Source organism: Oryza glaberrima, chromosome 5 (genome assembly GCF_000147395.1).
Source record: "Oryza glaberrima chromosome 5, OglaRS2, whole genome shotgun sequence".
Classification (NCBI taxonomy): Eukaryota; Viridiplantae; Streptophyta; class Magnoliopsida; order Poales; family Poaceae; genus Oryza; species Oryza glaberrima.
In genome coordinates this window covers 24,893,474-24,909,894 of record NC_068330.1, presented here as the reverse complement: position 1 = coordinate 24,909,894, position 16,421 = coordinate 24,893,474, and the positions used below count along the sequence as shown (strand labels likewise).

Here is a 16,421-nt window from a genome sequence, read left to right as displayed (position 1 = left end):
TAAGCGAATCTTTCGGAAAGGGAGAAGTGCAGCGAGTGTAATCCACAAGTCAGAAGCTTGGAGATTTGCCCCTGCACAGGTCGTCTTCAGTTGTCGTCTCGTTGAGTCTCCCGCATGTGCATGGGCGGCAGGTCCATGGCGAAATTAACGGCATCCTCCGTGTAAAGCTACGGCTGCTAGCTAAGCACCATGCTAAGCTGAGTTGAAGAGATAGAGATTTTCTTTCACCCATCGCCGTCAGAGATCAGGAGAGGTCAAGTGCTTAGTACGGCATTCCATTTTTTCTTTCTGTATCTTTTCCTTTCATTTCGAGCAAAGTCTTAAGCTGAAAGAGGACCTAATCTCCCACTTAACTGCGAGCAAGTGAAGCACTAGCTAAGCCACTAGAGTGTTAACTCTGCATCAGTACATGGACATTACATGTGGTGGCATGTCATGGCGAGAGTGCGCCATTGCTTAATGCTAACTTGCTAATGCGCACAGCACAAAAGAGGGAATTGCTTGATCAAACTCCCAAGACATGGCACGATTATGCATCAAAGATTCAAGAACTTGCGGTTGGTGTGATGTTGAACTTTAAGCAGGATAAATTGATGAGAAACTGAAAGATCATACACGTGTTGTAATGTAGTACATGTGCTTAAGACAGGAGGACTTCTACCATCCTTGAGTTTGGCTTTGGAAAAAAAATAAGAAGAAGAAGAAGAAGAAGTTTGGCATCCAGCGGTCAAAGTGGATCTGGATAGTGTTTGTGGTTTGTCGTTTGATCCGATTGCAAAGGGTCAAACGTCAAACTGTCAAAGCTGTTGGGGCAGAGTGGTCCTCCTGTACAAGGACAGGCCGACAGAGTCATTAACTAGAGTTGATCAGATCAGAAGTTCAGATCACAGGGTGTACTGTAGAAAGTGTATGGATTCACGTACTAGTATGGCTTAACCTTTTGGATATGAACTACTTCCTCCTTTTCGTAATATATTATAATATATTATAGAGTAAAGTACATTGGCATTTCTTAAACTTGCAGGATTGTGTCATATAACTCCCTAAACTCTCAAAATGCATATCCAGGTCCCAGAACTTGTTATAGTGTATCATCTAAGTCTAAATTGACACATCCCCTCTAGGATCCTACGTGGCGCTGATGTGGCAATACCACATGGACGTGACATGTTCTTTTCTTTTATTTTTCTATTTTTCTTTTTCTTTTTCGTTTCCTTCTCATTCTTCTTTTTTCCTTTTTTTTCTGCTTGGGTCACAGAGAAAGGAGAAGAAATGGGAAAAAGAGAAAAAAAAGAAAAAGGAAAAAATTATATGGGTTCCATTTGTCCGTCAAAATAATGTCATGTCATGTCTATGTGGCATGCCACATTAACTCCACGCAGGATGCTGAAGGGGTTGCGGTGATTTGGGACCTATATGACACACTATGACAAGTTTTGGGACTTGGATATGCATTTTAAAAGTTTAGAGACCTAGATAACATACCTCTATAAGTTTAAGGACTGCCCGTACACTTTACTCTATATTATAATAGAGTTTATCCTTTTATAGTTAAATTTATTTAAATTTAATTAAGCTTTTAGAAAAATCTAGTAACATTTTCAAACCAAAACAAACATAATATCATAATATATTTAATGAAACTAATTTAGTGTTATAAATATAAATTTTAAAGAAGTTTTGACTAAAAACATCTTACAAAGTTACAGTTCCAAGCCATGTAAAGAATATGGGCCCATATACCCAAGTAAAAAGGGTAGGTTACATTTCATTTAGTTTGGTCTCCACAAATTTCAATTCTAAAAAGTGTTTAGCGATCTCACAAGGTTTGAGGTTGGCATGCAGCACAACACCCCTATGTTACAACACTGCTAAAACGTGGTACATTGGTCTCACCTAGCAAGCTTCCATGCCTGAGCAGGGAACAGCAATTGGAAACGGTATTTTGAGTAGTAGATGGTCACCTGAATATACTGACCAAATTGACACCTAACACTGTACTGCCGAATGTTATGTGAGTAGTAGCGTGAGCTTGCAAAATCCCCAGGCCGCATGCGCGTAGTCTCTCCTCTGTGACAGGGAAAATGGCAGATTAGCTTGCAGCAACAACATCAGTGGCCGGGCCGGAGCCGAGGAGTTGTCGAAGCTTGGGTTCAGCATGCTCTGTGTGCCTGACACTCGTCTTGTTCGTGTTGTCGATCATTGACAAAAAGTTCTCCACGACGCGAGGAGAGGAGGCTGTGGTGGTTTTCTGCAGAGATGTTTCTGCCTGGGTCGATGCTGCAGGATCCTTAAGCTTCCCCTAGGAATAATAAGGCACATTTCTATCAGAGAAATGTATATAATACATGTTAAGGGTTATGTGGAAGCATAAAAGAGGTTCAGTACCATTAGAGCCGAATTCTCCAGCCTGAGCTTCTCGGAGCTTTCTGATAGCCTACTGATTTCAGATCTAAGTGACGTGTTCTCTGCTGTAAGTGATTCTACTTGTGTAGCCAGATCCTCTGTTTCAGCCTAAACGAAAACACTGAAATCATAAGTGAAAGCATTATGGAAATATGTTCTGTACTAACTTGAAATTTTGTATGTGACATGACATGTATGTGATTAAATTATCCTGTGACTTCACTGGGATTTGCAATAAAATCCCTTTCCCAAAACAGAATGTCCAAATTGGTTTTCAGTTTCAGTCCATGTTTCCAGGATGATGCCTCTTTTTCTTCTTCAGAAAACTGGGTTTTGCTCATATTGATCACAGGGTAATTGCTACTATAATATACCTGCTTTCTCAGCCTTGATCGTCTGGCGGATTCCCTATTTGATTGTTTCCTCTTTTCACGCTTTAATTCCCTTTCATCCTGGCATATAAGAATTCCACAAAGTTAATCCCTGAGAAATGTATATATACTAGTGTAATTTTTTTCAAGGAATAACAATGACATGAAAGTTAACTTATTTACATAAAATTATTGTTTTTCATAATTTCTGATTTCACAGTTTTCTAAATGATGTCAGATTGAAGATACCTTGATCAGTAATTCCGTTGATACTCCTGTATGACTTGGAACAATCACACCAGGCGGTGGAGATATTGGTGTGCCCAATGCCCTCGAATTAGCAACATTAGTAGCACTGGGCCTAATTACTTGAGCTGGAAAGCTGTGATTTGGCAAAACCGCAGTACTTCCCAATATATGGCTGGGAGGTAAAGCATTTTCCATCTTTGCAGCTGCTGATGTTTCAGCACCTGGCAGAGATTTAAGTTGTTAGCCACTATTTTTTTACAAAGTCAAATTTGAAACAGGATTTGATTAGTCACCATTCCATTAAGAAACTGAAAGATAAAGATGTGTCTTATGTGTCATTTGATAAATATTTTTCCCTTTTCTCAGGAAGGTGCAGAAGCTTTACACTATTTTCTATTAAGAAGAGCCAAATAATACAAAGGGATAATGTTGAGAATAAAAAAATTGTTGCAAGTTATACCAAACAAGGCATGATAGAGGACAAGATAGCCGCTGAAGCAAATGATTAATCAAGTTTGGTACTGCATACATCTATAACAAGTCTTACAAAGATGAGGGAAAATGAAATTAGCATTATGCCTATGATATTAAAAAAGTTGTTACAAAGTGAAATACCAGCTCCATCATCCAATCTCCGTTTCCTGCCAGTCTTGCCCACCTAAAGAATGTACAATTTTAGTATATTTAAGCATATTCAGACATGTTCATTAGAAAACAACAAGATAACACAATGTAGCATGCATTTGAAACTAACTGGTACCTTTAGATCATTTACATCACTAGAGCCTTCTGCACTGTAATCCCCACTAGACGTCATTGTTTTTTTACTGTCACCACTCCCAGTGGATACTGCAGCCCCATCAACTTCCTTAAGTTTCTTGTTGGAGCCTTTTTCCTTACTGCTTGCAGACTTGGCTGGTTCCATGCTCAATGGATTTGCCATCTTGAAAGAATTGACATAAAACAAATTAATAGGAGTTAGCAGAATAAATATATTGAATCACAAGTCAACATAGGATTAAGGCTAAAATTTTTCAATAAGAATCAATATGAGAGGTTCTGACGCTGTAACTGAAATAATGAAAACAATCGGACTGTATGGTCCAAGGGGAACAAGCGTGATGGATCATTACGAATGTGATTCTGTTACTGTGCCTACACGTATGTTCTTCCTGTAAGCTAGTATTCGGCACATCATTTAAAAGTTTGATATGCTTGGTATGAAATCAGTGCTGATTATGGTGCACCGTAAACAACATTACAGAAGTCAGATTAGCATACATTTTTTCCCTTTAATATACTGTGTTGTCTGGTCAACCGTGATAGACTTTTCCGAAATATCTGCCATGTTAGAAGTTAATTTGATACTGTATATGATGGGACTTGGTTGTCCGATTTTCCACAAAACTACAATATCTTGTGCAAGTCCATTATTGATAACAAAACATCTATCTAAAATGGTTAGGCAGAAATCTTATATTTAATGCTTCAACTAACAAGTTTAATTGAACAAAAAAGTGTATGGAAGCACATCAAGATTAATGTTTACCATGGGCATAAGAGGGTGTGGATAAGCTCCACCGTGTGGGTACATCGCAGCATACGGGGTCCCAAAAGGGGGTGGCATTATAGGCTGCAGATATGCAGAGAGAAATTCAGATTTCATGCAACACCTGGAACTTCATTGCATAGATAGATCGAAAATAAATTACCTGAGGACCCCACATATATGGTGGAGGAGCATGGCCTGAAGCTATTGCTGGGGCAAAATATGTCGGTGGTAAGACACCAGGGCCATAATATGCCTGAAAAATTTTGTATTGATGCTTACATTATATATTCTATCTTTTGGAAGTGGAGATTATAGGATAATTTACTAGCAAAACACTTAACCTGAACAGCGGACCAATCAGGAAATGGACATGGAGTTGGTTGATCCTGCAAATGAAGGCAATTGATAAGATGTTTATGGATGTAGCTCTACTCTCCTACCCTTGAAATTGATGAGTCAGGTGAGAAAATACAATATGTTGTCATTCCACACAAGACCTCAGAGTAAGCCATGTAGTGGAAATAAGACCTCAAAGTGTAGACATCATGTTAACAGATTGGGAATACTGGATGTAATTCAAAGGTTGCTAATTCATTTACGTACTCTGTCCCCTACTTTTGGAGAAAGAAGAACTCTCCCTTTTAGAAAAGAGGCGGTTAAGAGACTAGTTTTTTTTTTTTTTGACGCAAGAAGGTAGAGCATGCTCTACCTTATAGTCATTTCATTAATAGAAATGAGGTTTACAGGTTACAAGTTTAAGGTTAGAGAGAAGAGAGACAGAGATAGAGGTACATAAAGGAAAGCAAAAAAGAGTGAAGGAAAAAGAGACGAGTTATATATACATTGATCATGATCTGGGGCTTTTGGTCATGCCACTGTTTTCGACAACAGTACAACTAATTTCAATTCACAGCAAAGAAGATATAACATAACAGATCACAAGGAATATCTCAGTAGTCAGTACAACTACAACTAAAACAGGTATTCTTACCTTAGGAGGGGAGGTTGTTTTCCCAATCTTTTGTGTAGCAACAGCTTCATCATGAGCCATGCCTTTTATGAAAGCCTGCTGTCTGCTTATCAAGTAGAAATTCAGGTTATAATGGTGTGCAGTTAAGCAACTAAAAATAAATAAAAATTTGCGTGAGCCTGAAATGTGAGAAATGTTTGATTTCACCAAAAGGACGTTTTGGCACACTGCCCAACAGTATCGATATAAAGCTATCAACTTGTGTAAAAACAATTCTCAATCTTTTCATAAGATGCAAATTCCTATCATACAAGTCGAATTATGATTTTTAGAACTAAAAGCAGCTATTAAAAACAACAGTTTCGTCGGTCTCCTACATTGGAGAGCACAATTTTTTTTTCGAGGTCAAATAACTTTTCATATGTTTATTATTAATCCTGGTTCCAGGAACAGGACAGGGCAAACGCATACATCAACATGAAACTGCTTCAGTAACTAGATATTCAGTCACACACCCAATCGATACAAACTGCAATTAGAACTCCACCACCAACGCATCATCGAAATCCGGAACAAAGAGGAGGACACGGACTAATAATTTGGACGGAGTGAACAAATCAATCCAACTTGCTAGCATGGATCTCCTATCGCTCATGAAAGCAGCGGCTAGGAAGAGAACAAATACCTTCAATTCAATTGCCTCTTGTAGAGAGATTTAAGGAAGAGAGCCACTTAGAACATGCTCGCTCGCCGGCTCCGCACCGGAGTAGCCGCACAGGGGTTGGAGGAGTCGCGAATGAGAGGGAGCTCGCCGCCGCCCGCGCGCGCGTGCCGGGAAGAGAGACGGCGGTGGAGGAGGAGACCCTCGGAGGAAGCACGCGGAGAGAGAGAGGAGACGTGAAAGCAGATTGATCTCCAATGAGCAGCGAGAGAGGGGAGAGAGAGAAGGGCACGGAGAGAGGAGGGAGGGAGGGAGGCGAGAGAAAGGGGAGGCGGCAAAGGCTGGAGCCACGTCACGAGACACGTGTCTATGATAAGGACTAGGCCACCGGGGGTTGCCCTGCACCGCCAATTGCTACGCGTACCCTTTATTGCACCCCAACTTGAGATTGACTCACATTAGCGTATATAAGTAATTTTACAGATTGTAGGTCGTTTTGGATTCAAATTCAAATTAAGCGAGCGGCTGAATTTCCCTCAGTATCCCTCTACTCCTCTGTTGAATTTCGCTCGAGTTACCACTGCCTGCCATCAGTGCCGTCGTCCACTATGTTAACACCGTCAGCCGCCGATATACCTTGTTTGTTCCCCCCATCTCCTTAGCCTTCAGCCAGCTGGTGAACCTCATCCCCAAGTGCTACGTGTACCTTTTGTTACACCCTCAGCTTGAGATTGTCTAGCATTGGTGTATATAAATAGACCCTAATCATGGAAAACTCACAACATAGGAATAGGAGTTACACAAAAAATCCTCAATTCTCACATAAAAACTTCAAAAGAGATGTTTGATTACAAACCAAGAGAAAACATATGATTACAAGAGAGAAAGAACTAAAAACATGATACTGGATCTCTTGGCTATTTTCCTCAAAAATCATTATAGGATTGTTTATTCCATATGAATTTCAAAGATATAACAGGATTTAATCATTTGTTTCAAAGGTTTCACAAGAATTGCTAATATAATATTAGAATCCTCTAAAGTTTCTATGCTAATCCTCTAATTATAAGGAGACCTACCACGCTAAGAACAATAATGTTGTGATTAACTGGACGACTAAGATTGCACGCACCAAGCAAATAATTGAGTTGCCAACAAGCTTCTGTACCAGATAGAATCTCCAGGATAAGAACTAGTAGTACTAATTTCGTGATAAACGTGCGTGCTCGACTGCTCGTTAGGTAAGCAAAGTGGTTTGTGTCATTGTGCGCCCCATGGACCAAATGGTGGTGGTGGTGTACTGGTGTGTACATTCTCTGGGGGGGTGCGTCTGGAATTTGGGGTCGGGTGATGGGCGAGGCGGCAAGTGGAGGGTGCACTGGGCCACGGGCTGAGTGGTGTGGGGGCCACTTGTTTATTCCTCGTCACCTCCATCCGTCCGCTCACGTGTCGACCATCTCGCCGCTCTACGCGTCGCCCCCTCCAGGTCCAGCTTTGCATCCGAGTCATGTGGGTGACGTGGTGCCCGCATCCCCAGGTGGGACCCACACCCCCACAGAATAAAATAAACTTTTTCGTGCTAGAGCAACTACAATAGCAAATATAAGGGCCCCTTTCAATCAAATGATTTATCTAGGAATTTCATAGGATTCAAATCCTATAGAAAATTTTTCTACTTGGCCTTTTGATTTAAAGGATTAAAGTTTTCCAAATCCTATGAAATTTCTATGGAATGACACATTGTATGTGGATTTTGGAGGAAATATAACAAGAGCTTTAACCTCTTGGAAAATTCATCTCTCTCATCCGATTCCTGCGTTTTTCCTGCGCTCCAATCAAACGATCATTCCTGTGTTTTTCTTGTGTTTTGTAATCCTCTGTTTTACACTTCAATTCATATCAGAATCCTGTGTTTTTCCTATTTCTCCATTTTTTCAACCCTACGATTCAAAGTGGCCCTAAACAAGCTATAACACATTTCATAAAGATAAAACAGGAGAGAGAAGGACAACGGACTATAGATTTATAGCCAGTTGTAGCACAGACTTTAAGATGCATATGTCGGACTTCAAGATGCATGTGTGTATGATATGTGTGACCATCTATTAAATAACTATTATATGAATCGGTAATTAAATTGACTATAAATAATTTAGAGTCCACAATTAGCTATACTATTAAAAACTTGCCGAGCAAAAAAGCGGAAGCTTCTCCCACCGCCGTTGGCGTGCCGTGGGGCGTGGGCTTTGTGGGCCCGAGCGTGTGGGGGTGTGGGGCCACCGCTTATAGCCTGGCGATTGGAGTAAGTGCGAGAGGAGGGAATAAAAGGAAAAAGAAAGGGGACATGTGCGTCAATTTTGCCACGTCGTCGCCCATGTGCGCCTACGCAGCAGTCAGGAGGCGATTGAGCCACGTCGCCGGGAACAGTGTGGGGGTGGGCCCACGCGAGCGTGGAGACGAGGCGGTCAGTGACTAGGTGCCAGCTCACGGGGCCTAGCTAGCTTATCTTTTTGATCCCGCCCTGACCTGGCTTGGGTTGGATTGGGGCGCCCGGTGATTGGGTTGGACCAGTCCTATCCAATCGCCTCGTTGCAGCATGCGTGTTGGAATAGAAGTTCGGTTGGTGTGTCTAGTTCACGCTAAAATTAAAAATTTGGTCGAAATTATAATGATGCGATAAAAAAATTGAAAATTTATGTGTAGGAAAGTTTTGATGTGATGAAAAAATTAGAAGTTTGAACAGAAAGTTTGGAACTAGTGTGCCTTGTGTGTGTGGCTTCACTGATACCTCGTCCATGTCTCGGTTTGCTGAATGATTTTCCTTGTTTCCTTGCAGATCCTGGGGGCTCCTCCTTGGTCTAGTGTGGGTGTGGATCCTCTGGAGTTGCCTCTAAATCCACATGGTGGATTTACTTAATCCAAGCCGTCCCTTTAATTTGATGGATTAGATTAAATCCAATCCCTTTTCCCCTGGTTACTACTAGCCCATTTTCTTTCAAAAGAAATACTACAATGTAGAGTCTATAAAAAAATGTTATCTAGTATAGTAGAGAACATGTTACCTTCAAACTTTCTGGCAACAATTAGATAAGAACAAACAAAACAAAAACATTGCACCGATAGAAGCTTCTTGTTCTGTTGATTATTAGGATGAATGAGTTCGATACAGGTCTCAATACCGTAAATTTCATAACAACTCAGTTAAAAAAGTTTAAAGATAATTATTTTTTACTCCATGATGTATAATGCTCTTCCGAGACTATTGATCTGAATGGACGGACAACACAAAAAAATAAAAGTAGATAGGATTATTTCTGTTGTAAATGTGTAATTAGAAAGAGGTGACATAGCTACATCTAGCCCATAGAAACAAAGTAAGGGGTCAGATTGGTCCAATTTCACCGGTTAGAGTTGGAAGCCAACTCCAGAGGATCTGCACCCGTCTAGTATAGGTTGGTTGCGCCGGAAACCTGATCAATTGATCATGTACTCCGTTTTTTTCTCCCGTTGTTAATGGTCGATTTTGTCTATAATGATCATTGATCAGTCCTGGTTTGCCCCAGCAGATACACAAAGATGCAAATCATCGATATGTTTTTCCTTTGAAAGTACTGGAGAGAAACATAGTACCCATTATTGATATTGATAGAGGAGAAATTAGTGAGGAAACCTGCGCCCAAGAGGATTTGAGCTCAGGCCAGCGTATTACTGCTAGCAGGAGCTTGCCAGTTGAGCTAGGCATCGTTCTCTAAAATGTGTTGGAATCAATGAGAAACTTAGCATAGTGTAATTGCTAAATAAGAAAATGGTAAGAAACTTGCGTTTGAGAGGATTTGAGCTCAGGCCAGTGCTCTACTCCTAGCAACTGCCTGTCAGCTGAGGTAGGCACCATTCTCTCGGTGGCGATATTGCGTGATCTGGAAATGAAACACAGGACAGTAGCAAGTAGCAAACGTTGTCTTGTAGTACTACATTCGGGACACCAACTATATGCAATTACAGGCAAGGCGAGTCTTCCTGATTCCATTTTATGTAGAGTCGCTATTCGGCGTTCAGATAAGTACTAGCCTGAATGCCTGATGGATGATGCCATGTTGCCAATCACTATCTTGTGCCTTGTAGGCTACTGCTGGCTATCTGAGCTGGATGCAGTTCCCCTGCTCGTTAGGTGCAACGAGGCAAAGAGAACGCAACAGTTTTAACAAACCCAAAAATAAAACTAGAACCACCGATTTAAAGGCTCTGAGATACGAATACGATAGTGCATCGCACTACCATCGGCTGTTCCAGAGAAGAACCCAAGCACAGAGGTCAAGAGGCTACTCAAAAAAAATTCTTCCAGACTATAGCTAAAACTGCTGGAGTACTACTCAACAGTAGTTGCAGCTTAAATAAATTGCCAAATTATCAGCTGGACGTCTCATCCTTAAGCACATTGAATATTACAAATGAAATTGAGATACATAATTAATTTTCTCTTGTACAAATGACTGAAGGGAACTTAAGCAAAGCTCCTTCCTGATGGACGTCGAACGACCAATCAGCAGCAGGGCAGAGCTTTTCTTAGTCACTCATGAAAGAGCATGCACCTACTGCGCTGCCCATATGCTAAGATCCTGCAAGAACTCCTAATCTTGAGCCTCTGATGGCCTGATGAGATTAAGGTCCTCCAAGTATTGCGTTCTCGATGTCTTCTCTGCTAAGGGCATAGCTGAATCTCCTCTCTACGTCCTTGTCAAGATTCCCAGGGCCGCTCTTCAAGTACCTGATTCACAATATGACACGGAGTTAGTAACTGAATTTTGATAAGTGAGAAACAGAATCATCGTCCGTATACCGAAACATTCCATAGTGTGATTCGAGGGTTCAGTCGGGGAAGTCAGGCTGTCAGGGTACTAAATAAAGTTGGTATATATCTGCTGAACTGGCAATATGCTGATTGCTATGAAGAGATTGCAGCATTAGCTGAACAATATGCCGATTGCTACAAAGGGCAGCAATGAAACATCCACAGTGAATATTCAGTAGACATATCCATCCATTTGATGCACCCACACCACATAATTTAGAGATTTAATTTGGCAAAACCACGGTTCAGGAGCAATTTGGCGAGCAAGAATTAAAGCCCAAACGAGCACGCATTGTGCAGTGCATCACCAAGTTTTCAGAGACTACTACAGCCTACGACGTGTGGGCAGCAAAATCTACGGACAAGTTACTGCAAAATCTACCTGATGTGGAGGTCAGTGACGTCGAGGCTGAGGCGGGCGTGCCAGAGGGGCATCTCGGCGACCCAGACGGCGCGGTCCTCGCGGGTCTGGGAGAACCCGATGCTGCGCAGCCAAGCCTCGATGCACGGCAGGCTGTGCGTGTACAGCGGCTTCTTCTTCTCCGGCAGCCGCTCCAGCCACTCGGCGTCCGACGGCAGCGCCGCCGCCCGCGCCACGACCGCCGCCCCCCTCCGCCGCCGCGCCCGCGCGTGCTGTACCGGTGCCGCCACTCCGCGGAGCCCTGGGCGAGCAGAGGGCGAGGAGGAGACGGAGGGGAGGATGGGGACGACCAGGGCACGGAGCGAGCTCGACGGAGCAATCGACATGGTCGCTACGGGCTACGGCCTCCCTGGATCGCTCGCTGGTTTCCTTACCCTTTTTCCCCTTCGCCTCGTTTCTTCTCTTCTCCCATTTTGCCTGTATAATATTGGGCCGTAATTTTACTTGGGTTGTGCCCGTTATAGTTGGGCCTATGGAAGAGAAAGCTGGGAAAGTGTTTTCAACCCCCTTTTCCTATTTTCTTGCATGTCACATTGTACCTAAATAGTCACACTATTTTTTTAAAAAAAAGATAACAAGATATATTAATATGAAATATGTAACTTCGATAGCATGGCTATTCAAATTCAGCTTTTACAAGTTATAATAAAAATAACAAATATAATTGTGAATATGTTAACTATTTTTAGTTTAATTTGTTCTTTTTATTGTAATTTGTAGAAGTTGAATTTATGCTAACATGTTTATGAAGTGATATTTTATATTAATCCATGTTGTGATTCTTTTTATAAATATTTAGATGACATGAAAACGAGGTGATGTCATCTTACTCCTTTTCCGAGAAAACTTGTCAACAAATTTGTATTTCATTTTTTTCGTTACAGTGAAGACAAGGTCCGTGTCCGTACACCGCACTCACGAACTCAACTGCGTCTGTGCGTCTGTGCAGGTCGAACTTATACAAAAGGGAACGGGATTTATGTTATGTTAGAATCCGCGTGGATTTATGCAGCAAATTCTCTTGGCATTGGTGCAACCGGCTGACGTCGGAGACGGGCGGCATTTCTGTGATTTTTGGGATCGCAGTGTGCGTAGTAAGCTGCGGATGAACAGATCACACTTGTTATCATCTTCCTCATGTTGCCCGGATGCAAAGGTGAGAGGCGATAGCAGGGTCGGACGGTAGCCCGCGTAGATGTCCCACTGGAACGACGACAACGACGATGAAGCCACCGGGAGGCAGATTTTGCTGTCCCACGACATAATAACGACCTTTGTCGAAGAAAAACGTCGTACTGTTGCCGTGGTAGTGCCGACGTACTTACGGTACACGTTGTTGCCCTCTCGGTAGCAAAGCGTGTTGGTGTGGCCGTCGAGCCAAGCACTCATGGGCACTAGCCTTTGAAATTGGTTGAATCGGATGATCTCATCATCCACGACCTTGAACTTGTAGAGAAGCTGCCATGGTTGGTCGTCGTCGTCTTCTTCAACTGGCATTGTCCAAAACTGGATCATCCTCTCTGTCCTGATGGCCAGGCACAACCTCCCGTGCAGCTCGAAGACGCTCACCGCCGCGTCCGCCCACGGGAGCCCGTAGTCCGGTGGGCTGTACGTGCAGGGCTCCTCGTGCGCGACGTCGACCACCAGCACCGGGCCGGGCGTGCCATTGTCGGCTGGGTGCCTGTACGGCGCAGGGCCGATGGTCGCCATACAAATCTTGCCGCCGATGACAACGGCCGGCTTGCTTTCTACCAGGTTGCGCGGGTGCAGAGGAAGCGCGTGTCGGCGCCACCCGGTGGATTCGGCGCCGCGGCCCAGCGTGTACACATCCATCGTGCGGTTGGTGAAGCGGAACAGCTTGTAAACACAGTTGTTCGGGCTGAACCCCAACGCGAACGTGACCGGCGAGCGAGCGTTGTCTTGGTCGGGAGGGAGGCGAGGAGCCCTGGGGACCTCCAGCCTCTCGCCGGTGACGGGGTTGTGTACGATGGCCTTGGCTGTGCTATGGGAGGCGAAGCAGAGGAAGCCGTTGCAGATGTTGGCGATCCTGTAGCCTTCCATGTGGTTGACCCGGCAGATGGGCGCCGTGGCCGTGCGCGTGGACGACGTCGGAGAGACGGCGGCCGGTTCGACCGGGAAGACGCTGGCGACTCTTTGCGAGTCGATGTTGTATGTGGCGACGAGCAGAGCGTCGGGGACATCGTGCGCCGTGGCGTGCCTGTCATGGTGGAGCTTCCGGAAGGAGGGGTCCCTAACGATGTCGCGCCACTGCGTCGAGACGCAACATGACCGGGCGACGTCTTTGGTTGATGCCCTGAGCAAGATTTCTTGCCATAGCTCGACAGGGATCGTCTCCATAGTTGGTGTCCTCGCCAGTAGATCTATCGAAACCGGAACCGAAACCCCCTGGCCCTGATGCCCAGCTCCTTAATTGGCTTAACACCCTAAACGAGGATGATGATGAGATCGTCCAATGCGTTCAACACTTCAGCTGTTCTGTAAACTAATAGGCAGGCGTTGTCCGGATACGATTCGAAATTGGGTTCAGGCACCGAGCGTACGTACCGGACAGCGCTTTCTTCTTCCTCTAGGACTCGGACTCTCGGAGGTCGCTCGCCACGACGCGCGGGGTTGCGATTTGCGTTCAGCACTTCAGCTGTTCTGTCCAGCGATCTTAAAGTCCCGCTATCTCTGTTCGCATTGCGAGGCTGCTGCTACTCCACCAAACGCCTGAAATTAATATATCTGTTCTATACGCTAGCTATTTTGGGTGGCGGGGCCTTAACTTTACAAAAATAATTACGCGGAGCAGTTAGTAAGGCAAATTTGACTAGCTATTTTTCATTAAAAATAGTCAGATTACACTGTAAATTATACACATTTATATTGTACGAAAAATCTTATCTATATCATGTCGACCGTAGCTAGGCACTTAGGGTCTATTTAGGGTATGTTTGGTTGCCTGTACTAGGCCTAGCTCGCATCAGACCATGCATGCAGATTTGATATGTTTGGCTGCCTGTATTGGCTCTCGAGACAGGATGAGGCAATGCAAAAATTGCCTTTGAGCCATGCCGAGCGGAAACGCAGGAATTGAACTTCGCAACTCAACCTGGCTCCATGTATACAGTGGTACTGCGCCCATGCAATAGCACATAGCACCCGCACGTGCAAGGGGGAGGGAGCTAGTCACCTCCCCTTCCTTATTTTGCCCCCACCGAAGAAAGCTAGGTTTACTCTCATTTGATCATTTCTATTCACGGCTCATCATCTTTTCATAGATCTACTCCTTCCGTTTCATAATGTAAGACTTTCTAGCATTGCTCATATTCATATACTAGATGTTACTGAATCTAGATGCATATATATGTCTAGATTCATTAATATCTATATAAATATGAGCAATCTTATAAAGTCTTATATTGTTAATCGGAGGAAGTATGAAGCAGCAGCAGTTCATAGCAACTAGCAGGAAGCGTTCGCCTCCACGTGCATCTATCCCACGTCAACCACCATTCATCGCGGCGCTCGTCATCCTCACCGCCTGTCGCTACGCACCATCCTCTGCCGCCCGTCGCCGCGCACCATCCTCCGCCACTAGAGAAGGTTGGCGGGGCCCCCAATCAGCCATCAACTACTAGCCATTGCGCCAATCTACTCCGTCCCAAACTCGTCTACTTCGCTGCGGCATCGCCGCCCATCGCAGCCATGTGAGTCCGCGGCTTGCCTGTTGTAGCTTCATCCTCACTGCCCGTCGTGGTCACTACTTGGCCTTGCTTTGCTGCACTCTATGCTCCATTTTGCAGAGAAGGCCACATTACCCTTCGCTTTTGCCTCATCGGCAATGGCACGCGACAGCAGCGCTGCTCCGATCATATCAGTGGCATGGGCTCCAGAAGCTTCTGGAAGGCGTCCAAGAGGGCCCGCCTCCACGGAGGCGATGGTGGGAGCGGAGGAGGAGTGGTAGTGCGTGGCGCCGGATGTTGGAGTGCTACTGCGCCGTCCACTGATGACGCTGAGAAACGGCCTCGGTGGCGGTGGCAATTACGTGAGTAGTGGCCGCCGGAGCTAGGCGGTGGCAGTAGCGGTGATGCTCGTGCTGTCGGCCGTCGTACTGCGCTAGGGCGTCAAGAAGAAGAAAGGAGGAGAGAGAGGGGGATGGGAGAGATGAAGAAGATGATATATGGGTCCCACTTTATTTTATTTGATGATTGAGATGCCACATGGACACCACGTCAGCAAAACCGCTCTGCAAAACCGTCGTGGGAGTTAAATTGCACCGGTTTTAATAGTTGGGGTCGAGAGATCCTCTATTATGGTTGAGGGATACGAATCAGATTCGGGCACTAGGTAAGGGAGTCAAAGTGGACTTATTCCTTCAGTCGCTCAGCTATTAGATGGGTCGGGCTGGTATCAGATGATAAACAACCCCCAAAGGCGCTAGAGCGAGAATCCCCACATACGGTTTTGCTTTCTTCTTCTTCCCCAGGTCTGTGCTCTGTAGATCTCCAAAAAAATCATCCATTCTCTTGTCGATTTGCTCATCCTTCTCCGATTCTTTAATCTTGTCCTCTCTTAGGCATTGAGGCCGCTTACTTGCGACCTCTTACCTCCTTGCTATAATATATCCTCCTCGTCGTCCTGCTCCGCTCCAAGTTTGAAGCGATGGGTTCGATTGCTCGAATCGTTCGATCGATCGGCCGCCATCTGCTTCAGCCATCGTCAACTTGGCAGATCCATGAAATCCCTTGGCTGCAGACTGCACAGAGAGACTCAAATCTCTTATGCCGCCGCCGCCGCCGCCTCACCGCCCGCCCGGTCGCCGCCGCCGCAGCCCTAGTCGGTGCCTCGGTGGTAGCATCGGCAGCCAAATGGGCCGTCTGGTTGTATATCAGACTGGGCCTACTTTGTGGCTTGGCTTAGCCCGGCCCATTTGAGGTAC

At 44.7% G+C, this 16,421-nt stretch overlaps 3 protein-coding genes across 3 annotated transcripts; all 3 read right to left on the bottom strand.

The window, feature by feature from the left end:
* Window positions 1–1,721: 1,721 nt before the first annotated feature.
* Window positions 1,722–6,530, bottom strand: LOC127774323 (common plant regulatory factor 1-like). Its single transcript, XM_052300548.1, has 11 exons — window positions 6,234–6,530; window positions 5,570–5,651; window positions 4,920–4,964; window positions 4,739–4,831; window positions 4,576–4,659; window positions 3,787–3,969; window positions 3,642–3,684; window positions 3,027–3,247; window positions 2,781–2,858; window positions 2,389–2,514; window positions 1,722–2,302 (listed from the first exon to the last, which is right to left on the bottom strand). The coding sequence occupies exons 2-11, from the start codon at window positions 5,627–5,629 to the stop codon at window positions 2,093–2,095; spliced, it is 1,143 nt and encodes a 380-aa protein (XP_052156508.1). The 5' UTR covers window positions 5,630–5,651; window positions 6,234–6,530; the 3' UTR covers window positions 1,722–2,092.
* A 4,102-nt stretch (window positions 6,531–10,632) lies between these two features.
* Window positions 10,633–11,908, bottom strand: LOC127773026 (uncharacterized). Its single transcript, XM_052299036.1, has 2 exons — window positions 11,441–11,908; window positions 10,633–10,974 (listed from the first exon to the last, which is right to left on the bottom strand). The coding sequence occupies exons 1-2, from the start codon at window positions 11,803–11,805 to the stop codon at window positions 10,869–10,871; spliced, it is 471 nt and encodes a 156-aa protein (XP_052154996.1). The 5' UTR covers window positions 11,806–11,908; the 3' UTR covers window positions 10,633–10,868.
* Window positions 11,909–12,466: 558 nt separating this feature from the next.
* On the bottom strand, window positions 12,467–13,837 carry LOC127772996 (uncharacterized). The gene has a single exon (XM_052299003.1). The coding sequence runs from the start codon at window positions 13,835–13,837 to the stop codon at window positions 12,467–12,469; it is 1,371 nt and encodes a 456-aa protein (XP_052154963.1).
* Between the last annotated feature and the right edge of the window lie 2,584 nt (window positions 13,838–16,421).

Excerpts from the sequence above, each read along its gene's own strand:
- LOC127772996 (XM_052299003.1), bottom strand. The coding sequence starts at position 13,837 with ATGGAGACGATCCCTGTCGAGCTATGGCAAGAAATCTTGCTCAGGGCA.
- LOC127774323 (XM_052300548.1), bottom strand. The coding sequence starts at position 5,629 with ATGGCTCATGATGAAGCTGTTGCTACACAAAAGATTGGGAAAACAACC. Across the intron at positions 3,685-3,786 it reads GTGATGTAAATGATCTAAAG|GTGGGCAAGACTGGCAGGAA; the intron begins GTACCAGTTAGT and ends TACATTCTTTAG. Across the intron at positions 3,248-3,641 it reads GAGATTGGATGATGGAGCTG|GTGCTGAAACATCAGCAGCT; the intron begins GTATTTCACTTT and ends AATCTCTGCCAG.
- LOC127773026 (XM_052299036.1), bottom strand. The coding sequence starts at position 11,805 with ATGTCGATTGCTCCGTCGAGCTCGCTCCGTGCCCTGGTCGTCCCCATC. Across the intron at positions 10,975-11,440 it reads GTCACTGACCTCCACATCAG|GTACTTGAAGAGCGGCCCTG; the intron begins GTAGATTTTGCA and ends ATTGTGAATCAG.